Raw genomic sequence first — 25,196 nt, 5'->3', positions numbered from 1 at the left:
TAATAGCTTATTTTTAGAGTAGTGGGTCAACCTTTTGATTGTAGTTTAAAGTCCTTAACTGAGTAATTGGTTTAGGCTTACAATTTTAAAGGTTACTAAGTCCAGCAAGTAAAAAGATGATTTATTCAAACATTTATTGAGTTTCAAATACTATGCTAGCAACTAGGTTACTAGAATAAATAAAGTACAATTCTTGAACAACTCACATTTTTTTAACTGGAGATAGACATTTCTATAAATAATTACAATTTTTGTTATACATGCTATAAAGTATAAGGCACAGCAGTGGCACCAAAAAAGAATAGCAATTAAATGAAGTAGAACCAAAAACAAAGAGTCTAACAAAGCAACAGCAAGAAACAGAATTTATAAAACTGATATCTGAAAAGTCAGATTCCTGTCCATGACATTCTTACCTGGGCACTGCCACCGAATCCTCAGTAGTCATGAGTCCCAGTTGACCATCACTCCCTGCACCCCACGAAAACAGCTGGCCCCGGTCACTGAGGGCCAGACTGTGGGACTCACCACATGCCACATGGACAATGTGCTGATCTGCCAAAGCTCCAATTTGCTCTGAAAGAGACCAAACCAAGGAGGAAAAGGTATAGCCTAGAAATCACACAGAATTTTCTTCAGAATTTCTTCAGAATGATCCTCCTAGGCAGTTTTGTTTTTCAGAAAGAACTACTAAATTGGTATATTTATCGAGATTATAAATTTTATATGTTTCTAAAGAAATCAATTCAGATCCCAGCTACACTGGTACCACGTATGCATGCATCAGCAACACATATCCCAGATGTCTTCTCTTGTGCCTGGTACTTCTCTCCAGCGAGAAGTCCGAAGGTTTACTATTTGCAGAGAGTGAACCAGAGAGGCCCAAATGTGAGTGGGAATGAGACAGATGACTAAAAGCAGTGACAATGAGTGAAATTCTGCCTGGGAACAATAAGACCCTCCCTCCTAGAGCCCTCCCTCCCTAACGGACGAAGCACTTTCTCCCCACAGTTCGGGGACAGTCTCATACATACGTAGGTAACAAAAAAGAGGATTTCCCTGAGAAAACAGGCCCAAAAGAGAAGATCCACAGACACTGACATCTGTGGGTCCCCAGTGAAATATCCAGCTTCCTGCTAGTTAACAAGCCTTACCCACAGCTCCACTCACGTTTTAGTACCTTACTTTTAAATATAAAAGGCTGGCCCAGGATTATCACATGTAAGGAAAATGCTAACATGAAAGAAAAGAGCAAAACAAACAGAAGAAAATGAACTGTGAAAATAAAGATCAATCTTGGAGCAGAAAAAAATTTATGTTGTCAGAGAAATAAAAGAAGATAAAGACCATTGAAACATCTGAGAAACAAAATCATCTTAGAAAATGAAAATACAGCAGCAAAAATTTAAAGAAAAAAGCTGTTGGGGTACCTGGCTGGCTCATTTGGGGTTGTGGGCTCAAGCCTCACATTGAGTGTAGAGATTACTTAAAAATAAAATCTTTTTTTTTTAATATGAAATTTACTGTCAAACTGGTTTCCGTATAACACCCAGTGCTCATCCCAACAGGTGCCCTCCTCAATGCCCATCACCCACCCTCCCCTCCCCCCAAACTCCATCAAACCTCAGTTTATTCTCAGTTTTTAAGAGTCTCTTGTGGTTTGGCTCTCTCCCTAACTTTTTTTTTCTTCCCCCTCCCCCATGGTCTTCTGTTAAGTTTCTCAGGATCCACATAAGAGTGGAAACATATGGTATCTGTCTTTCTCTCTATGACTTATTTCACTTAGCATAACACTCTCCCGTTCGATCCATGTTGCTACCGATGGCCAGATTTCATTCTTTCTCATTGCCAAGTAGTATTCCATTGTGTATATAAACCACAATTTCTTTTTTTTTTTTTTTATTTTTTTTATTTTTTGAAAACAGATTTATTGGAAGAGTTTTCAAATTTCAGTGACTTTTTTTTTATTTTTTTAATTTTTTATTTTTTAATATATGAAATTTACTGTCAAATTGGTTTCCATACAACACCCAGTGCTCATCCCAAAAGGTGCCCTCCTCAATACCCATCACCCACCCTGCCCTCCCTCCCACCCCCCATCAACCCTCAGTTTGTTCTCAGTTTTTAACAGTCTCTTATGCTTTGGCTCTCTCCCACTCTAACTTTTTTTTTTTTTTTTTTTCCTTCCCCTCCCCCATGGGTTTCTGTTATGTTTCTCAGGATCCACATAAACCACAATTTCTTTATCCATTCATCAGTTGATGGACATTTAGGCTCTTTCCATAATTTGGCTATTGTTGAGAGTGCTGCTATAAAGATTGGGGTACAAGTGCCCCTATGCATCAGCACTCCTGTATCCCTTGAGTAAATTCCTGGCAGTGCTATTGCTGGATCATAGGATAGGTCTATTTTTAATTTTTTGAGGAACCTCCAAACTGTTTTCCAGAGTGGCTGCACCAGTTTGCATTCCCACCAACAGTGCAAGAGGGTTCCCGTTTCTCCACATCCCCTCCAGCATCTATAGTCTCCTGATTTGTTCATTTTGGCCACTCTGGTGTGAGGTGATATCTGAGTGTGGTTTTGATTTGTATTTCCCTGATGAGGAGCGACATTGAGCATCTTTTCATGTGCCTGTTGGCCATCTGGATGTCTTCTTTAGAGAAGTGTCTATTCATGTTTTCTGCCCATTTCTTCACTGGATTATTTGTTTTTTGGGTGTGGAGTTTGGTGAGCTCTTTATAGATTTTGGATACTAGCCCTTTGTCTGATATGTCATTTGCAAATATCTTTTCCCATTCTGTCGGTTGCCTTTTAGTTTTGTTGATGGTTTCCTTTGCTGTGCAGAAGCTTTTTATCTTCATGAGGTCCCAGTAGTTCATTTTTGCTTTTAATTCCCTTGCCTTTGGAGATATGTCAAGTAAGAAATTGGTGTGACTGAGGTCAGAGAGGTTTTTTCCTGCTTTCTCCTCTAGGGTTTTGATAGCTTCCTGTCTCACATTCAGGTCCTTCATCCATTTTGAGTTTATTTTTGTGAATGGTGTAAGAAAGTGGTCTAGTTTCATTCTTCTGCATGTTGCCGTCCAGTTCTCCCAGCACCATTTGTTAAAGAGACTGTCTTTTTTCCACTGGATATTCTTTCCTGCTTTGTCAAAGATTAGTTGGCCATACTTTTGTGGGTCCAATTCTGGAGCCTCTACTCTATTCCAATGGTCTATGTGTCTGTTTTTGTGCCAATACCATGCTGTCTTGATGATTACAGCTTTGAAACCTACAGACATCACAATGACTCTAAACCCATATCTTTCAATAATAACACTGAATGTAAATGGACTAAACACTCCAACCAAAAGACACAGGGTATCAGAATGGATAAAAAAACAAGACCCATCTATTTGCTGTCTACAAGAGACTCACTTCAGACCTGAGGACACCTTCAGATTGAAAGTGAGGGGATGGAGAACTATCTATCATGCTACTGGAAGTCAAAAGAAAGCTGGAGTAGCCATACTTAGACAAACTAGACTTTAAAGGCTGTAACAAGAGATAAAGAAGGGCATTATATAATAATTGCAGGGTCTATCCATCAGGAAATGTCTATGCGCCGAATATGGGAGCCCCCAAATATACAAAACAATTACTCACAAACATAAGCAACCTTATTGATAAGAATGTGGTAATTGCAGGGGACTTTAACACCCCACTTACAGAAATGGATAGATCATCTAGTCACACGGTCAATGAAGAAACAAGGGCCCTGAATGATACATGGATCAGATGGACTTGACAGATATAGTTAGAACTCTGCATCCCAAAGCAATGGAGTATACTTTCTTCTCGAGTGCACGTGCAATGTTCTCCAACATAGATCACATGCTGGGTCACAAAACAGCCCTTCATAAGTATACAAAAATTGAGATCATACCATGCACACTTACAGACACTCAATGCTATGAAACTTGAAATCAACCACAGGAAAAAGTCTGGAAAACCTCCAAAAGCATGGAGGTTAAAGAACACCCTACTAAAGAATGAATGGGTCAACCAGGCAATTAGAGAAGAAATTAAAAAATATATGGAAACAAACGAAAATGAAAATACAACAATCCAAACGCTTTGGGATGCAGCGAAGGCAGTCCTGAGAGGAAAATATATTGCAATCCAGGCCTATCTCCAGAAACAAGAAAAATCCCAAATACAAAATCTAACAGCACACCTAAAGGAAATAGAAGCAGAACAGCAAAGACACCCCAAACCCAGCAGAAGAAGAGAAATAATAAAGATCAGAGCAGAAATAAACAATACAGAATCTAAAAAAACAGTAGAGCAGATCAATGAAACCAAGAGTTGGTTTTTTGAAAAAATAAACAACATTGATAAACCTCTAGCCATGCTTCTCAAAAAGAAAAGGGAGATGACCCAAATAGATAAAATCATGAATGAAAATGGAATTATCACCACCAATCCCTGAGAAATACAAGCAATTATCAGGGAATACTATGAAAAATTATATGCCAACAAACTGGACAACCTGGAAGAAATGGACAAATTCCTAAACACCCACACACTTCTAAAACTTAAATGGGAAGAAATAGAAAACTTGAACAGATCCATAACCAGCGAAGAAATTGAATCCGTTATCAAAAATCTCCCAACAAATAAGAGTCCAGGACCAGATGGCTTCCCAGGGGAATTCTACCAGACATTTAAAGCAGAGATAATACCTATCCTTCTCAAGCTGTTCCAAAAAATAGAAAAGGGAAGGAAAACTTCCAGACTCATTCTATGAAGCCAGCATTACTTTGATTTCTAAACCAGACAGAGACCCAGCAAAAAAAGAGAACTACAGGCCAATATCCCTGATGAATATGGATGCAAAAATTCTCAACAAGAGACTAGCAAATCGAATTCAACAGCATATAAAAAGAATTATTCACCACGAACAAGTGGGATTCATTCCTGGGCTGCAGGGCGGGTTCAACATTCACAAATCAATGTGATACATCACATCAATAAAAGAAAAGAACCATATGATCCTGTCAGTCGATGCAGAAAACATTTGACAAAATTCAGCATTCTTTCTTAAAAATAAAATCTTAAGAGGGGCGCCTGGGTGACTCAGTTGGTTGAGTGTCTCTGACTCTTGATTTTGGTTCAGGTTATGATCCCAGGGTCATGGGACCGAGCCCTACCATCAGTGTGGAGCCTGCCTGAGATTCTCTTTCTCTCTCTGCCCCTCTCCCCAACTTGTGTTCTGTCTCTCTCTAAAAAAATAAACAAAAATTAAAATAAAGTAAAATCTTAAGGAAAAAGCCTTCAAAAGCAGGATGGCAAACTGGAATTAAAGAAATTTTCTAAAAAACAGAACAAAAAGGCAAAGAGCAAAACAGAGGCAGGAAAAAAGAAAGAAATGAGGGGATTATTCCAAGAGGTCCAATAACAGAAAAATAAGAACTCCAAAAAGAGTATGAGAAAAACACAAGGTAAAATATTTCAAAGAAGAAACACAAGAAAAGTTCTCATAACTGAAGGACTTAAGTTTCACATTGAAAGGACCTATGAAGGACTCAGAATAATGACTGATGATAGACCTACTTCAGAGCATTTCATCTTGAAATTTTAGAACACCAAAACAGACTCTAAAGTTTCTAGAGAAGAAAACAGTTTAAATACAATAGAACAAGGATCAGAACAGCATCAGACTTCTCAGAAGCAATACTGAAAACTAGAAGACAATGGAGCAATGCCTTCACAATTCTCAAGGAAAATGACTTCCAACTGAGAATTCTGTATCTAACCAACCATGAATCAAATGTGTGTGTGTGGGGGGGGGGGGGGGGGGGGCGGGGAGAATAATTTTCAGGCATGTAAGGCTCTCAAAATATTTTATGTCAGATGCTGCCTTTCTCAGAAAGTTACCATAAGATCATGCCTCCAAAACAAAGGAAAATACAGGACCCAGGAAACAAAAATCTTACACAAGAAGAGGGGAAAAACATTTCCAAAACACTCTGTAGCAGGCCTATGAAGTAAAGTTGAAGGAATGCCTCTAAGGTGAAAAATGAAATACAATCTGATGAATTTTATATTGTTACGGTTTTACAGTTATTTCAGAAAATAAAGAGGTTACTATGCAAAAGAAAAAAAATAAAAAGAAATCATTAACTTCATGAAACACATAAAATGTTTTATAGGAAATAAAAGTAATCATGTTATACACAACCACAATAACCAAATACATGTAATTTACATAATTAAAAATCTCGTGTCAATTGATTTAAAAACTCAACTATTTGGGAAAGGGTAAGTGTCTAGGGGTGAGGAAGAGAAGAGAGTGGGTGGAGAATATAAAAGAATGCTAATCTTCCCCAGTGTCTCTACAGTATATGTAGAGAAAAAATAGCATTATAAGCATGTTATTTAGAAATATAAAGGTAAATATTAAAAGAAAGAGCTAAATAAAAGAGTTGACAGGAATGGTCTCTGCTAGTGAAGACAGGGGAGGCAGGGAGCTGCTATTTGAGCTAAACATAGTTAGTGTAAATATTTTACTTGAAAACAAAAGCTTTTTAAAAAAAATAAGCAACTAAAAATATGCTCACGTCAAGGAAATCTCCTGAAAGATACTTTAACTCCTGTAGTTCCCATTGCCCAACTTCTTTAACTTCGACTCACCATTAGAACCTATGTTCCAACTCAGCCTTGCCTCACACACTAGGAACAGTCCTGTCTTTATTTCGGAATAAGGTAAGAAACTCCTAATCAAAGTACCTCAGGTGGTTCAGACTCTACTCGTCTGACCAAATATCCACCTTGCACCACAGTTCCAGGAGTTGGGCAGTTTTTATGTTCTCCTGGGCCTGGATGCCTGGCCTGACACATCAGCCATGACTGAGGCCTGGCCCCTAATACCTGACTTCCTATGCCAACCATTAGCTTTTCTTGTCTGGATATTAGCATTAGCCTAATATTAACAGTAATAAGTTTCTCCACTGTCTGACAGGATACTCTCTACCTGATCTGCCACCTATTTTCTTGCCTCAAAATCTGCCAATAACATCCCTCTTGATCTTATTTACCACAGCTGAACAGCCTCGAAAGGGCATGTCTAGATTCCAAGTACCATTTACTCCCAATCTGGTCAAGTCCAAGACAAACCAATTCCTGTACCATCACATATTAGCCATCAAAACAGACATCAAACCACCATTGCCACAACAATAAAACCTGCAGCCCCAAAGGCAATGTCTGGTAATGCAAAAATCTATGAAGAATCAAACCACCGACTGTACCACATCCAACTTATTTTATTTCTTCTGACCAGAAAACCCAGCTTATCTGATTCAGACTGGAGATCTGTTAGAGTGAAATTATAATCCCTCTTCTAGAATACACTCCTTAGGTCGGGCCAATGTGGGAATGAATGCTTCATTCACACCTCTCCCTGAACACTCCCTTGCCCCAGTTGGGAACAGTCAGGCTGCAGCGCACATTTTCACATGCAATCTCTCTGGTTCATTCTGTCAGGACTATATGCTATATTTTGCAGATCATGACAGAACCTCAACCCACGCATTAAAATAATTAAACATACTGAGAAATATTTGGCATTTTTTGATGATAAAAGTATATTTTCTCTCTGATCCTCTCATAGCAACCCTTTAAAGTCTTTAACAGTCTTTAGCAATGCTCTCAACACTGAATGAGCCAAAGGAATAGGGCAGAACAGTGACAAATGTGGAATACGCTTAGAGCAAGTCAGCAGTTCAACTGGACTTATAACATCAGGATTATTTCTACCTGGTTTTTGAGCCTACCACAATTTTTAATGTATTCTCAAGCTAATAGTGAATTGGGCATTAAACCATCAAAGGGTGGTAATAGAGAAGGATGGTATGAACCTAGAGGGTACATGGATGATGTCAATACTTACTTAATCCTGCAGCAACCCTGTGAAGCAGGGTTATAATAAGCCTCAGCTCAGAAAACATGTAACGTGGCCAAGAGTCACAATTAATGAATGGAGGAGCTAGAACTGGATCCCATGTCCTTCTAACTTCAGAGCGATTATACCCACTAGGCTGTGTTATATTCTTTCATGGAAAAGGACTAGAAAGATTTTAAGTCGGTAAAAGTAACAATAAAGTGATTAATCTAGGTATGGATAACAAAAAAAATGACTCTTTTTCTTCATTGTCTGTTCAGATGAGAAATACATTTAATAGTCTGCAGTTGGATGGAAAGTATACAGAATATACAAAATTAGTAATCAACATTTGGTACTAAATTTTTAACTAATAAAACTATAATAAATTAAATGTCAGCAGTTGGTATGATAAAAAGGATTAAACTCTCATTACTTAAATGTATCCTTTCTGAATTTCTCCCAATCACCTATTCGAAGATTGTACTTTTCTTTAATAGTAGAAAAGACAAGGCCATGCTGTGAGAAATCCTATGCTCTGCACTGCCATCCTATGGATTCTAAATCCTTACATTCACGCAACCCTGATTCCTGCTTCCCACTGAACACACCCTAGTGCACGCCCCATCTCCTGCTGCTACACTCTTGCTCTCCCCTGGCAGTGTTCCCTCAGTACTCTCAACCCAGTCTGAGGGGTGCAGCCGACTTGAACTAAAGATCTGGGATGATGGAAATAAGATTATCTCAACAAACCACTCAAAACAGAAAATAGTCCAAATTCTCCTGCAGATCCCAAAAAGAGAATTTCCTAGTGCCTGATTCTCCTCCGGGGGTCCCCTGTCTTCCCACAACACAACTAGGCTCGCTCTCTCTCTCTCTCTCTCTCTCTCTCTCTCTCTCTCTCCAGTATTTCCTTCTGTATCTGTCTTGTCCTAAGCCTTTTCCAACTACTTTCTTAATTATTCATCTAAACATTTGGCGGGAGGTGGTCTGGGCTATGCTTAGACTCAACTCTATAACACAACAATAACAGGAAAGAGTTATTTCCACAAGAGAAATTCTATCTTGTTCCTGAGCCAAGGCATTCAAACCAGCTTCAGCTTTCCAAAAACAAATTTTTTATTTACTGTACAGTAAGACTGGCCTTTTATTATGTACAAGTCTATGAATTTAAGCACATGTCACAATCAAGATATGGAACATCACTCCAAAAAAGTCCTTTGTGCTGTCTCTTAGTCACACACTCTCATCCCTAACTCCGGACAACCACTGATCCCTTTTCTAGCATTATAGTTTTAGATTTTTCTATAGCATCACATAAATGGAATTCTATAGTATCTAACCTTTCAAGTCTGGATTCTCTCACTCTATACAATGACTGGGAGACTGATCCAGGTTGTTGCATGTATCCCACAGTGACCAGTACTCCACTGATTATGGATGTACCACAAACCACTGTTCCTAGTTTGCAGCAATTATAGAGTTGCAATAAGCATTTGTGTACAGGTAACTATGTAAGAATAAATTTTCATTTTCTGAAGTAAATGCCAGAAGTAAATACTTAAACTTCCTAGATTATTATTTTTGAAGTCAATTCCTTTTTCTTTTGTTTTGTTTTTTGTTGTTTTTGGGTTGTTTTTTTTTTTTGATAGAGAGAAAGAGTGCACGCAAGTGAGCAACGGGCAGAGAAAGAGAAGTAGGGCTCACTCGAAGCAAGTCACGAGATCACCCAATGTGGGACTCAAACTCATGAACTGTTAGATCATGACCTGAGCCTAAATCAGATGCTTAACTGACCGAGTCACCCAGGTGTCCCTGAAGTCAATTTCTTATACATAGCATGTGGTAGGGTTATTTTTAAAAATCTAATATAAGATCTGTATTTTGATTGTTTTTAGACTATTTATATTTAATAAAATTAGTGATATGTTTGGATTTTTGACCTACCTTTCTGTTATTTGTTTTCAGTGTGTTCCCTCTGTTTTTCATGGCTCTTTTTCCTCATTCCTACCTTCTTCTGCATTATTTACGTATTTGCTAACATTCCATCTTAATTCATTGTGCTTTTTACTATATCTCTTTGTATAGTTACCTAAGTGATTGCTCTAGGGATTACAATATAAATAATTATTTTTTTCAGTGTCTACTTAGAATCAATACCATTTCAAGTAGAATGCAGAAAATTTATCATTATATGGGTCCCTTTATCCTCCTCCCCCTGTGTCTTAAGTATTACATCTGTACACTTTGAAAACTCTACCACAATGTTAGAATTTTTGCTGTAAATCAAATATATTTTAAAGAACTCAAGAAGAGAACAGTCTATAATATTTACCCATATACCTACTATTTCTGTTGCTCTTTCTTCATTCCTGATATCCAGTATTCCTTCTGTTATCATTTCCTTTCTGTCCAAATAACGTTCTTTAGCAATTGTCTAGGACAGGTGTGCTGGCTATGGGTTTTCTGACTTTTCCTTTATCTGAAAATGCCTTTGTTTCACATTCATTTGTAAAGGGTATTTTTTTGCTGGACAGAGAATTCTGGATAGACTTCTATTCTTGCAGCACTTTAAAAATGCTGTGCCGCTTATGGCCTCCACAGCTTCTGGGGTGAAATTCACTATGATTTGATTCAATCTTGTCCTACAGGTAATATGTGTTTTTCCTCTGGTTGCTTTCAAGTGTTTTTTCAGAAGTTTGATTATGATCTTGGTGTGGATTTCTTTCAGTTTATCTTACTTGGGTTTACTGCACTTCTTGAATCTGTTTACATCTATTGCCAATTTAGAAGTTTATCAGCCATTATCCTTTTCAGTACCACATTCTTTCTCCTCTCCTGACAAGACTCCCATGACATGAATATTAGACTTTCTGTCCTTGTCCCACAGGTCGCCAAAATCCTGTTTCATTTTTACCTTCACTCTGTTCTATCTCTGTTATTCAGATGGGGGAATTTCTATTGGCCTATCTTCAACTTCACTGATTCTTTCTTCTGTCCTCTCCATTCTGCTACTGAGGCCATCCAATGAGTTTTCCATTTTGGCTACCTTATTGGTTCCTCTTTATATAATCTATTTCTTTGCAGAGAATTTCATTTTTCCATTTATTTCACTAGAGTTTGAGCCTGACTATTGGAATATTTGTGTGACAGTTGCTTTAAAATCTTTGTCAGATAATCCCAATACCTATGTTATTCTAGTTTTGCCATCAACTGATTGTCCCTTACCATACTAGTTGAGATTTTCCTGGGTTTACATATGCTGAGTAATTCTGAATTGTACCATAAACATTTTGAGTATTTTAAGACTCTGTGACTTATTTAAATCTTCTGGAGAATGCTGACAATTGTGTTTTAGTTTTCAAAGCTTCTGCACTGCTATTCAGATTTGTGCCCTGCACATAGCACATGGTGGCCAGCCTGGAACATGGGTGGTGATGTATGTGTTAGTTCAGTTCTCAGAGTCGTTTATATGTGAAGTAGGATAAGATCCACATATACACAGCTCAGGGGTGAGCCCAGGAGTTTAGATAACTATATCTAGCTGCTTTCTCAAGCTCCTCCTTCCCTTAAATCTCCCCAATACTTTCAGGTTTCTTGGAGCTCCTTTGTAACTCTCCAGTCAATATACTGTACTTCCACAGCTGTATGTGCCTCTGGGACCAAATGGCAGGAAGACCAGAGGGGGAAAGTGGTGAACTCAATGGTAGTTCAGTGGTACCTTGAATTCTGGTCTTTCCCAATCCACCTGCCATCATTTGCTTTTCAGCACCCAAAAAGAGCTACTTCATGCATTCTGTCCAGGTTTTATAGTCACATTCAGCAAGAGAGAGAGAAAAGAATGTGCTTGCCCCATCGTACCTGAAACTGGAAACCCAGAGCCAGAATCTTAAAATAACATTTTTCTTCCCCGACATGTATGGATTTTTTTTTTTTTTTAATCAGACGAAGTCCACAAACTATCTTTGTTCAACCTAGCTAAATTAAAAGAAAAAGCAAAGACACAGCTCTCTCACAAATGCTCCAACTAAAGTCATATTAACCTTCCTATATGGTGTAGAGCTGGATTCCTGGAGACATGCAGCATCTCTGAGCAGCTGATACTTCATTTAAATTATCCAGGAATATCAAATGTTTACTTGCTTAATCCTATGTATGCCAATCCTATGACCAAGTTTAAGCAATCATTGAACCAAATAGTTTCAACTAAAGAATGAGAGAAAAAGACCAATTATGACAGACTTCAGAGTAGTATTTCTCAGTTCAGAGACAGGTGACTTTATCTTGGGCCTTAAAGTTTATATACAAATGTCCCCACCCCACCCCCCAAAAAAACAAACCAAAAAAACCTAAAAAACACTATGAAGAATGTTTCTGATAATATTGTCTTCTTAGAGCCATAAATTTCAAGTTACCATATATGCTTTCAGATGCAATAAACCAGACACACTAAGGCAGGTAGGACATATGGAGGCCTGTCACAGGCAATGGAAGGGGAGAGGACTGTGTTTTTGAGTCACTAGCACTGCAGTAGTCAGAATAAGATCAGCTGCAATGACTCAGTTATTTTTTAGGAACTCAGAATTGCCAATCATGGCATAATTTGATGCCATGTTTTAACAGACAAGCATGGTTCTGGTCCAAGATGACAAGGTAGGAAGACCCTGAACTCACTTCCTCCATGGAACATATTAAATCTACACCTATTTATACAGTAATTCCTCCTGAAGAACTGAGGGCTGACTAAACAGCTTTAGCATATCAAAAAACCACATAGAGAATGGCAAGAAAGACAGGAGACACAGTAACTAACCAAACCCCCACCCCAACACTGTGAACTGCAGTGGGGAGGGACAGTACTGAGGGACCGTGAGCAGATATGTCTGCCATGGGGCACAGGAAAAAAAGCCTCAGTTTAAAAGAGAAACCTGATACATAAAAGTACATAAGAAATACAGCTCTAAAACTTTATCAACTAGCAGGGAAGTTGCTGGAACTCTCTTCAGGTCGAAGGGGCTAGTGACATGGTTAGCATTCCTCCTGCACTTTGACAGTGCAAATGAGAGCAGGGTCTCATGGCCATAGCCACAAGATGCCATAGCTGGCCTGCCACCTCAGTGAGCACAGGGTCCCTAGCCCACAACATTCCTGGATGCCCTGAGGCCCAGAAAAAAAAAGCCATGGTTAAAAAGAGCAAAAAGAATATATAAGAAGTAGCCCTAAAACCCTGCCAAACAGCAGAGGAGCTGCTGAAACCCTCTCCAGGTCTGAGGTCCTAAAGAGCACCATGGTTTACGTTCCCCTTCCACCTTGAAAGCATGGATCACAACAAGGTCCAGGCACCCTAAGCAGCCTACTGCTTCAGCGAGCCCCAGACCCCTAACCCACACAAGTCCCAGCCCTCCCACTAAGGAGAAACCCAGCACACACACACCACGACATCCCTGGTCAGTGCTCATTACAGCCATTACAACAAGGTGACACAAGTACACAGCACCCTAGAACACTCCAGGCCTGTATGACTTCGACTTCAGATAGCTTGGCTAAGGCTCCCCCCCAATGCAGAGTGCTCTGACATCCTGGCTCACACTGACTTCAGCTCTGGCAGCACATCCCCCTGATAGAGCACCCCAGAACCCCAGTCCATGCCTGCCTCAGTTCCAGCTGCCCCACTAGGGCACCCCCTAAATGGAATGCCCCACGAACCCAGAGCCAATACCCCACCTCATCTCCAGCCAAACCACAGATGTCCCCTGTGCAGAGTGCCCTGGGACATCCTGGCCCACATCAACCTTGGCTGACCAACCAGTCATCATACCAGAGCACCCCCTATACTGAATACCCCATGACCACCCCCACAGCTTACACCCACTTCAGCTTTAGCAGGCCTGCGGGGGGGGGGGGGGGGAACCGCCCCCAGGACAACACCAAACCACACCCAATTCAGCTCTTACCATCCCACCAGGGCAGCCACAGTACCGAGTGCCCTGAGACCGCAAGCCCATGGCCACAATTCCAGCTAGGCAGGCAAAGCCACTAGGCACACACAGTCTACACAGGGATGATGACGCACAAAACCATGCTTCAAGTTCAGGAGAAGTAGCTGTTCTGCCTAACCCATTGACACAAACACAGAAAGTCAAGTAAAATGAGAAGACAGAGGAATATGATCCAAATGAAAGAACAAAACAAAACCTCAGAAAAAGAACAAAATCATTTAAGGTCATAAAAATGCTTACTGCACTGGAGCAGAGTGGATAAACTCACTGAGAACTTCAACAAAGAGATACAAAAATATAAAAAAGAACAATCAGAGCTGAAGAATACAATAACTAAATGAAAAATACACTAAGGGGAATCCACCGCAGATTAGCAGATGCAGAAGAATGGAGCAGCAACCTAGAAGAAGAGTAGTAGAAAGCACCGAAGCTCAACAGCAAAAGAAAAAACAGAATTTTTTAAAAATGGGGATGAGGGGAGTGCCTGGCTGGCTCAGTCAGTATTGCATGCCACTCTTGAGTGCAGGGTTGTGAGTTTGAGCCCTATGTTGGGTGTAGAATTTACTTAAAAAAAAAAAAAAAGTGGACACTTAATGCAGTTGATGTTCTAATAAACTATTCATTGTAGCAACTCCTCTGATTCTATCTAGGTAAAAAAAAAAAAAAAAAAAAAAACGAACACCACTAACACATCTTTTGGGCTCTCTATATTCATATGCAATAAAACTGTTACTTAAAAATAAATAAATAAATGAGGATAGATTAAAGCATATCTTGGACAACACCAAGGGAACAAAACTTCACATTATAAGGGTCCCAGGAGGAGAAAAGATAGAGAATGGGGCAGAAAGTTTATTTGAAGAAACAACAGCTGAAAACTTTCCTAACCTCGGAAACAGACATCAGGCTTAGGAAGCACAGAAAGTTCAAAAAATTAATCCATGACACATAATAATTAAAATGCCAAGGGTTAGGGGCACCTGGGTGGCTCAGTCGGTTAAGCGTCCGACTTCGGCTCAGGTCATGATCTCGCGGTCCATGAGTGCGAGCCCCGCATCGGGCTCTCTGCTGACAGCTCAGAGCCTGGAGCCTGTTTCAGATCCTGTGTCTCCCTCTCTCTGACCCTACCCCGTTCATGCTCTGTCTCTCTCTGTCTCAAAAATAAATAAACGTTAAAAAAAATTTTTTTTTTAAATGTCAAGGGTTAAAGATAAAGAGAAAAATTTAGAAGCAGCAAAAGAGAAGCACTAAGTCATATACAAACTTATATATATATAGAAACCCCAAAAAGCTATCAACTGATTTTTCAGCAGAAACCCTCCAGGCCAGAAGGGAGTGGCATGATATATTCAAAGAAGAAAATCTACCAGCAAGAACACTCTATCTGGCAAGGTTATCATTCAGAATTGAAGGAGAGATAAAGAGTTTCCCAGACAAAAGTCAAAGGAATTAATCACCACTAAACATTTACAAGAAATGTTAAAGAACTTCTTTACATGAAAAATAAAAGATCATAATTAGAAATGAGAAAAGTATGAATAAAAGACGTAAAATATGACAACATATACATAAAAGATAGAGGGAGAGGGGAGCAAAAAAGTAGTTATTTTAGAATGTATTTGAACTTAAGTGACCATCAATTTAATATAGACCGATATATACTCAGAATGTTATATATAAAACACATGGTAACCGCAAGCCCAAAACCTATAATATGTGCACAAAAAATAAAGAGAAAGACAAGCGCAACACTACACAAAGTCATCAATCACGTGAAAAGAACAAGAGAAGGAACAAAGAACTACAAAAACAATCAGAAAACAATTACCTATCAAAAATTACTTCAAATATAAATGGTCTAAATGCTCCAATCAAAAGACATGACATTAAAAGGAACAATTCATCAAGAAGACCTAATAATCTTTTATCACAGCAGGGATGCCAGGATGGCTCAGTCGGCTAAGTGTCCAACTCTTGGTTTTGGCTCACTGTTCATGAGTTTGAGTCCCATGTGAGGCTCTGTACTGATAGTGTGGAGCCTGCCTGAGATATTCTCTCTCTCTCTCTCTCTCTCTCCCTCTCTCTCCCCCTCCCTTGCTCACTCTCTCTCAAAATAAGTAAATTTTAAAAAATATTAATTTTATCACAGCAGGCAAAACATTTCTTATTGAGATCCATCTACTTTATCTTTAGATTGCAGTCCTCTGTCCATTTTCTCTTAAAAACATATGCATGTGAAAAAACTCCAATCAAACAGAGATAGAATGTATTGATGGGCAAGACCCAACTGCATACTGCCTTCAAAATACCCACTTCAAATATAAAGACAAAGAAAAATGAAAAGTAAAAGATATATCCTTTTAACACTAATCAAAAGAAAGGTGAAGTTGCCATATTCATATCAGGCAAAGTAGACTTCAAAGCAGTGAATATTATCAGGGATAAAGGATGACATTTCATGACATTAAAAGAAACACTTTATCAAGAAGACCTAATAATCTTAAATAATTTAAATAAACCTTAGTCTTAAATGTGTGCATACCTAGAGTTTCAAAATACACATAGCAAAACTTAGAGAGCCAAAAGAAGAAATAAACAAATCAACGATAGTCAACAATTTAAACACTATACTCTCGGGGCGCCTGGGTGGCGCAGTCGGTTGAGCGTCCGACTTCAGCCAGGTCACGATCTCACGGTCCGTGAGTTCGAGCCCCGCGTCGGGCTCTGGGCTGATGGCTCAGAGCCTGGAGCCTGTTTCCGATTCTGTGTCTCCCTCTTTCTCTGTCCCTCCCCCGTTCATGCTCTGTCTCTCTCTGTCCCAAAAATAAATAAAAAAATTTATAAAAAAAAAAAAAATAAATAAATAAATAAAAATAAACACTATACTCTCACTAATGGATAGAACAAGCAGACACAAAATCAGTAAGTATATAGTATACTGAACAACATCATCAACTTCACCTAATTGATATTTATAAAACACTAGCTACCCATCAACAGCAAAATACACATTCTTTCCAATTGCACACAGAGCATTCACCAAAATAGACTGTATTCTGGGCTATTATACAAATCTAAATAATTTTAAGAGGCCTGAAATCATACAAAATATGTACTGTGACCATAGAGTATTAAACTAGAAATCATTAAATGAAAAATATCAGTAAAATCCCTATGTATTTGGATATTAAACTACACACCTCTAAACAATCCATAGGTCAAAGCAGAAATCATAAGGGAAATCATTACAAAGTACTTTGAACTAAATAAGAACATGTCTATTGAGAATTTGTGGAATACTGCTAAATAAAGTGAAGCTTAAAAGGAAACTTTTTAGCATGAAATTCTCATTAGAAAAGAAGAAAAGTGGCAAGTCAGTGATTTAAATTTCCACATTAAGAAAATGGAAAAAAATAGTAAATTAAGCACAAAGTAAGTAAATAAAAGAAAGGAAATGGTAATAGCACAAACCAATAAAATAGAAAAGAAGAAGGAGGAGGAGGAGGAGGTGGTGGAGGAGAAGAAACAGCAGCAGGAGCAAGAACAGCAGCACCAGCAGAAGAAAAATCACTGAAACCAAAAACTTTTTCTTTAAAAATATTAATAAAATTAATTAACCTCTACCCAGTCTAATCAGGAAACAAAGAGAGAAGACACAAATTATCTCCATCAAAAAAAAAAAAACAAAAAAAAACCCAGAACGTACAGACATGAAAAGGATAACAAGGGGACATTATAAAAAATTTTATGCACCAAAACATGACCACTTAGGTGAAGTGGACAAACTCCTTCAAAGACAACCAATGAAAACTCACATCAGACAAAATAGGTAATCTGACTATTCTCATATCTTTAAAAAAAATTAAATTGTAACTAAAAATGTCCTCCAAAGAAATCTCTAGGCTCAAATGGCTTCACTGGAGATTCTACCAACCATTTAAGGAAGAAATAATAACCTATAATGAGTCTATATATAATATAGACAAACTTCCAGAAAACAGAAGGGGGTACACCTCCCAACTCATGGTATAAGGCTGGCATTCCCCACAGAACAAAACCAAAGACACTGAAAGAAAAGAAAATCAATAATCCTCATGAACACAGATGCACAAACCTTACCAAATTTTTAGAAATCAAAAGAAGCAATATGTAAAAATCACCAAGTGAGATTTATCCCAAGAATGCAAGTTCAACTTAATAAACAAGTACAATTCATGAAATTCACCACTCAATATACTAAAAATGAATATACATACAATCACTTCAGTAGACTGAGAATAGCTTAACAAAATTCAATACTCATAGCTTAAAAAAATTAATAAGTATCAAGCATCTTCCACAAGTTGATAAAAGGAATCCAAGAAAAACCCACTGTTAACATCACATTTAATAGTGAAAAATGAATGCTTTCCCTCTAAGATCATGAACAAGGCAAGGATATCTACTTTTATCATTTCTATTCATCATTGTTCTACAGTTCATTCAGTGAAATAAAGAAAGAAGATGAAATAAAAGGCACAGGAAGGAACAAATAAATGTTCTGACATTGTAGACAACATTATCATTTATGCAGAAATTTGTAAGAAGTCCACAAAAATGCTACTAGAACTATTAAGAGACTTTAGCAAGGTGATTCAAGATCAACATACAAAAACTTAACTGTATTTCTATATACTACTAAAGAAATTAAGTATTAAATTCTTTTAAAATACCAAGTGTAATAACAGCAAATATATGAAGTATTCAGAAACAGGGGCACCTGGGTGGCTTAGTCAGCTGAGCGTCCGACTTTGGCTCAGGTCAGTCATGATCTCATGTAAAATACTTAAAACACAAAAAACATGAATCCTAAAAGTAAAAAGTAATAATTGAATTTCATCAAAATAAAAACTTTTGGGGGCGCCTGGGTGGCGCAGTCGGTTAAGCGTCCGACTTCAGCCAGGTCACGATCTCGCGGTCCGTGAGTTCGAGCCCCGCGTCAGGCTCTGGGCTGATGGCTCGGAGCCTGGAGCCTGTTTCCGATTCTGTGTCTCCCTCTCTCTCTGCCCCTCCCCCGTTCATGCTCTGTCTCTCTCTGTCCCAAAAATAAATACAAAACGTTGAAAAAAAAAAAAAATTAAAAAAAAATAAAAATAAAAATAAAATCTTAAAAAAAGAAAAAGAATAAGACAGCATTTTGATTTTTTTAATGGACAAAATATTTGAACATAACTTTGCCAAAAATAAGATATATGAATGGCTAAAAATAAGCACATGAAAAGCTGCTCAACATCATTAGTCATTAGTGAAATGTATATTAAAAACCACAATGAGATTCTACTGCACACCAATTTGAATGGCTACAATTAAAAAGATGGACAATACCAAGTGATAGGATAGGGAACAACTAGAACTTGTATGAACTGCTGGTGGAATTTTAAACTGGTACTGTCACCGTGGAAATCTAGCAGTTTCTTATAAAGCTACCATATGAACCAGTTCCTAGGAATTTACCCAAGAAAAATTAGTATTTCACTATTGACTAATGATGTTGAGCAGCTTTTCATGTGCTTATTTTTAGCCATTCATATATCTTTTTTTTTTTTTTTTTTAATTTTTTCCCGTTTTTTATTTATTTTTGGGACAGAGAGAGACAGAGCATGAACGGGGGAGGGGCAGAGAGAGAGGGAGACACAGAATCGGAAACAGGCTCCAGGCTCCGAGCCATCAGCCCAGAGCCTGACGCGGGGCTCGAACTCACGGACCGCGAGATCGTGACCTGGCTGAAGTCGGACGCTTAACCGACTGCGCCACCCAGGCGCCCCGAGCCATTCATATATCTTATTTGTGGCAAAGTTATGTTCAAATATTTTATCCATCAAAAAAACCAAAAATGCTGTTTTATTCTTTTAATTTAATAGATGAATCTCCAAAGCATTATTCTAGGGGCACCTGAGTGGCTCAGTTGGTTAAGCAGCTGACTCTTGATATCAGCTCAGGTCATGATCTTGCAGTTCATGAGTTCAAGCCCCGTGTCCGGCTCTACACTGACAGTGCAGAGCCTACTTGGGATTCTCTCTCTCTTCCTCTCTCTCTGCCTCTCCCCGGCTCATGCTTTCTCTCTCTCAAAATAAACAAACTTTAAAAAAGGAAACAAAAAATAAAATACCACCCCCAAAATGAAAACCTAACTTAAAAAAAAAAAAACTTTAAAAAAAGCATTATTCTAAACAGCCAGACACAAAAGATTATACATTTATATATTAGAAAAGTCAAAACTATTATAACAAAAAGCAGATGTAGGGAAAAAACAGTTGATGGGGGAGATGGAACTGACTACAATGAGGCACAAGAGAGGTCTGGGGTGAAAGAAATGTTCTCTATCACGACTGTGATGGCTACCTGATTCTCTAGGACTGTTAAAACTCATTAAATTGTACACTTAGAATTGGTGAATCCCAGGGGTGGCTCAGTTGGTTAAGCATTTGACTCTTGATTTGGGCTCAAGTCATGATCTCAAAGTTCGTGAGATCAAGCCCTGTGTCGGGCTCTGCGCTGACAACTGAGGAGGCAAACAAGACCTATGTACTGATGCTAAGCACACCATAATGAAAGGGGTATGAATAGGTTGCTAAAGGCAGCCCATGTGACAGGCTTCTAATCCAGCCTGTGCATGGGAGAGAGAGAATTAGGAAAGGCTTCTTAGAAGAGGAAACATCCAAGATGTGACCTAAGTGAAGCTGGTTATTCATTCATCCACCCATCTATCCACTCATCCATCAATCATGACCCAAAATCTGTAACAGGAGATAGACCTAAAGATTCTTTTATAGTGAGGTAAATCCAATGACAAAATTGCATACAGCATATTATGAGGACAGAGGATGAGTAATCAAATTTGCCTGAGAGAGCCAAGAGACACCTTCCTAGGAGTCAACACGCAGAAGGGAGTCTTTTTAATTTTTTTAATGTTTGTTTATTTTTGAGAGAGAGAGACAGAGCACGAGTAAGGGGGGCAGAGAGAGAGGGAGACAGAATCCAAAGCAGGTTCCAGGCTCCAAGCCAATGCAGGGCTCAAACTCCCAAACCGTGAGATCATGACCTAAGCCGAAGTTGGTGACTCAACCGATTGAGGCACGCAGGCACCCGGGAGTCTTTTTCTAAACATGAACACCTGGGTCCATCCTAAACACTGGAATTACAAATTCAGCTTCAAAGACCACACATGTTTTTGGGTTTTCTTTTTAGTTGTCCAAGTGCTTCTAATGTTAAGAAATATTGCATTGAAAAGCTTCATGACATTGGATTTGACATTTGATTTCTTGGATATGACACCAAAGGCACAGGCAAAAAAAGAAGAAAAAAAAAGACAAACTGGAGTTCATGAGAATTTTTAAGAATTATGCATCAAAAGGCACTTTGAAAAAGAGTTAATAGGCAACTCACAGAATGGGAGAAAATATTTGCAACCTGTTATCTTATAAGAGAATAATATCCAGAATATATAGAAAACTCCTAAAACTCAATAACAAAAAAATAAACAACCCAATTCAAAAAGGGGAAAGGACTTGAACATACATTTCTCCAAAGATTTTTAAATGGCCCATGAGCATATAAAAAGATTCTCAACATCACTAATCATTAGAGAAATGCAAATCAAAATTACAATGAAATGCCACCTCACACTATCAGAAAAAGAGGCTACTAGCAGAAAAACAGAAAAAAACAAGTGTCGGTGAGGATGGGGAGAAACTGGAATCCTGTGCACTACTGATGAGAATGTAAAATGGTTTGGCCCCTGTGGAAAACAGTATGATGGTTCCTCAAAAAATTAAAAATTATCAAATGATACAGCAATTTCACTCCTGGGGAAAACAGGGTCTTGATAAGATATCTGTACACCCACATTCTTAGAAGTGTAATTCACAATAGCTATAAAACATGAAAGCAACCTAAATGTCTACTGACAGATGAATAGATAACAAAATGTAGTATATCATAGTACAGAATATTATTCAGCTTTAAAAAGGCATTTCTGACATATGCTACAACATGGATAAAACCTGAGGTCATTATGCTAAATGAAATAAGACAATCAGAAAAAGACAAACACTGTTATGATTCCACTCATATGAAGTAGTTTACAGGAGTCAAAATCATAAAGACAGCAGAATGGCCACCTAAAGGAGCAGGGAAATGGGGCATTATTGTTTTAGTTTTACAAGATGAGAAAAGTTTCAGAGACAGATGATGGTAATGGTAGCACAACATTATAAATGTACTTAATACCACTGAAATGTACACTTAAAAATGGTTAGGATGCTGAATTTTATGTTACATGCACTTTGCTACACAAAACACTGCATTGATTCTGAACCTGCTATACTCATGGAGCACCCACTGTATCAATAATACTACAATTTCTAGCATTATTCACTGCTTCCTATGTACTAGGAACTGTTTTAAGTGCTTTATCCTTTTTCTTTCATTTAATCTTCACAATAACCCTATAAGGTAGGCACTCTTATGGACAGATATGATTTTTAAAAATCTCTCAGATCCTCATACTCTGCTAGCAAAAATGTAAAATGGTACATCCACTTTGGAAAATAGTTGGCAGTTCCTTAAAAAGTTAAACCTGGTTACCTATGACCCAACAATTCCACTCCTACATATACATACCTAAGAGAAATGAAAACACATATGCACACAAAAACTTGTACACAAATGTCCACAGCAGCATTATTCATAATATCCTAAAAGTGGGAAACCAAATGTCCATCAAGTGATGCAAGTGTAAACAAAATGTGGTATTATCCATACAGTGGAATATTATCTGGCAACAAAAAGGAGTAAAGTACTGATATATGCTGTAAATCTTAAAAACATTATGCTAAATTAAAATCAGCCAGTCAGAGAAGACCACATATTGTATTTCACTTACATAAAATGTTCAGAATAGGCAAATCTATGAAGACAGAAAGTAGATTAGCAGTTGCCTAAGGCCAGTGGTTGGGGAATGGGGAAACAAGTGAATGACTGCTAATGGAATGAGGTCTTTTTGGGGGTGATGAAAATGTTCTAAAATTGATAGTGGTGGTAACTGCACAACTCTGAATATACTAAAAACCACTGAACTGTACACCTCAAGTGGGTAATTGTATGGTATGTGAATTATATCCCAATAAAGCTATCGTTAAAAACAAAGATGTCTCAGGGTGCCTGGGTGGCTCAGTCAGTTAAGCATCCAACTTCAGCTCAGGTCATGATCTCAGGTTTGTGGGTTCGAGCCCTGCATCAGGCTCTGTGCTGACAGCTCAGAGACTGGAGCCTGCTTCAGATTTTGTGTCTCCCTCTCTCTCGTGCCCCCTCTGCCACTCTCTCAAAAATAAATAAACATTAAAAAAAATGATGTCTCAGAGTGGAGGACAAGTACAATCCTGAGTCAGCAGCACTCTGTCCTAGCAATCCAAGTACAATTATCTACCACAGAGTGCGAGCAGGGAAGGGGCAGAGAAAGAGAGAGAGACACAGAATTCAAAGCCAACTCCAGGCTCCAAGTTGTCAGCACAGAGCCCGAAGCGGGGCTGGAACTCATGAAACATGAAATCATGACCTGAGCCGAAGTCGGATGCTCAACCGACTGAGCCACCCAGGTACCTCTGGAATACTTATAGTTTTAAGATACAAAAAACTCAATACATATTTGGGTAAGGGAACTAAGACATTGTAGGATATCAATACTCAATATATTTGGGTCCCCAGCACCAACAATGTACAGCTGACCCTTGAATACACAGGTTTGGGTAAGGGAACTAAGACATTGTAGGATGTCAATACTCAATATATTTGGGTCCCCAGCACCAACAATGTACAGCTGACCCTTGAATACACAGGTTTGAACTGCATGGGTCCACTTACACATGGATTTATATATATATATATATATATATATATATACACACACACACACACACACACATATACACACACATATATACACACACACACACATATATACACATACACAGTATGGTACTGTAAATGTATTTTCTCTTTCAACATTTTGTTTTTATTTTTAATTTTTTTAATGTTCATTTTTGAGAGAGAGAGACAGAGAGAAAGAGAGAGAGATACAGAGTGCAAGCAGGGGAGGGGCAGAGAGAGGAAGACACAGAATCCAAAGCAGACTCCAGGCTCTGAGCTGTCCGCACAGAGCCCAACACAGGGCTTGAACCCACAAACCCTGAGATCATGACCTGAGCTGAAGTCGGCTGCTTAACTGAGCCACCTAGGCGCCCCTCTCTCATCATTTTCTTTTCTCTAGATTATTCTAAGAACACAGTATATAATACATATAACATACAAAACATGTGTTAATTGACTATTTATGTTATCAGCAAGGCTTCCAGTCAACAGTAGGCTATTAGTATCTAAGTTTTGGGGAAGGCAGAAGTTATACATGGATTTTTGACAGCATAGGGGTTAGCACCCCTAACCACTGTGTTGTTCAAGAGTCAACTATATTTCCAACGGATTTCATAAAAACGTCCTCAAAAGCAAATCAGGCCACTCTGCTGTAGGAGTGCAGGCAGTACTTCTAGGGGTGACCTTTCTTTCTTGGAGCTTCACACCTACAAGCATGCAGATCATTACAGGCCAACAAGCAAATGTCTGACAGCTAATGTTCAGTAAGCCTGTCTAGAAATAAATTCCACATAACAGTCACAGGACGGAAAAATCAAAGGTACATAATTTTTTCAATAAAGTTTGGGCTTGACTTTTTTTTTCACGGAGCTGCAATTAACTTTTTTTTTTTTAATTAAGATAAAATTGACATACAACATTATATTAAGTACAACATAAGAATTCGATACTTATATATACTGCAAAATGATCACAACAATAAGTCTAGTTAACATCCATCACCACACCTAACTACAAAATTTCTTCTTGTAATCAGAGCTTTTAAGATTTACTCTCCCAGCAATTTTCAAATATACAATCCAGTACTGTTCTTGACAGTCCCCACATCCTTAGGACTTACTTATTTTATAAGTGGAAGTTTACACCTTTCGACCACCTTCTTCCATTTCACCCACCCTTCCCCACCCCACCCCCTGTCTCTGGCAACCACCAATCTGTTCTCTGTACTTATAAGCTTGAGTTTCCTTTCCTTTTTTTTTTTTTTTTTTGGCTCCACATATATGTAAAACAATATGGCACTTGCCTTTCTCTGACTTATTTGGCTTGATTTTATTTCTACAAAATGGGATTCTATAGTCCTTAATTAGTAA

The 25,196-nt window shown here is 38.4% G+C and overlaps 1 protein-coding gene across 3 annotated transcripts in view; it reads right to left on the bottom strand.

Moving 5' to 3' along the window:
• HERC3 (HECT and RLD domain containing E3 ubiquitin protein ligase 3) overlaps positions 1–25,196 on the bottom strand; it is a 114,043-nt gene that overhangs the window by 60,722 nt on the left and 28,125 nt on the right. For all 3 annotated transcript variants that reach the window (XM_060654647.3, XM_060654645.3, XM_060654646.3), the window contains one exon: positions 417–576. In XM_060654647.3, coding sequence (XP_060510630.1) covers positions 417–576 — 160 coding nt within the window. The remainder of the gene's footprint in view (positions 1–416; positions 577–25,196) is intronic.

The sequence above is a fragment of the Panthera onca genome, chromosome B1 (genome assembly GCF_046562875.1).
Source record: "Panthera onca isolate mPanOnc1 chromosome B1, mPanOnc1 haplotype 2, whole genome shotgun sequence".
Lineage (NCBI taxonomy): Eukaryota > Metazoa > Chordata > Mammalia > Carnivora > Felidae > Panthera > Panthera onca.
Note: the sequence above shows the minus strand (reverse complement) of the source record. Positions and strands in the feature narration are given on the sequence as shown.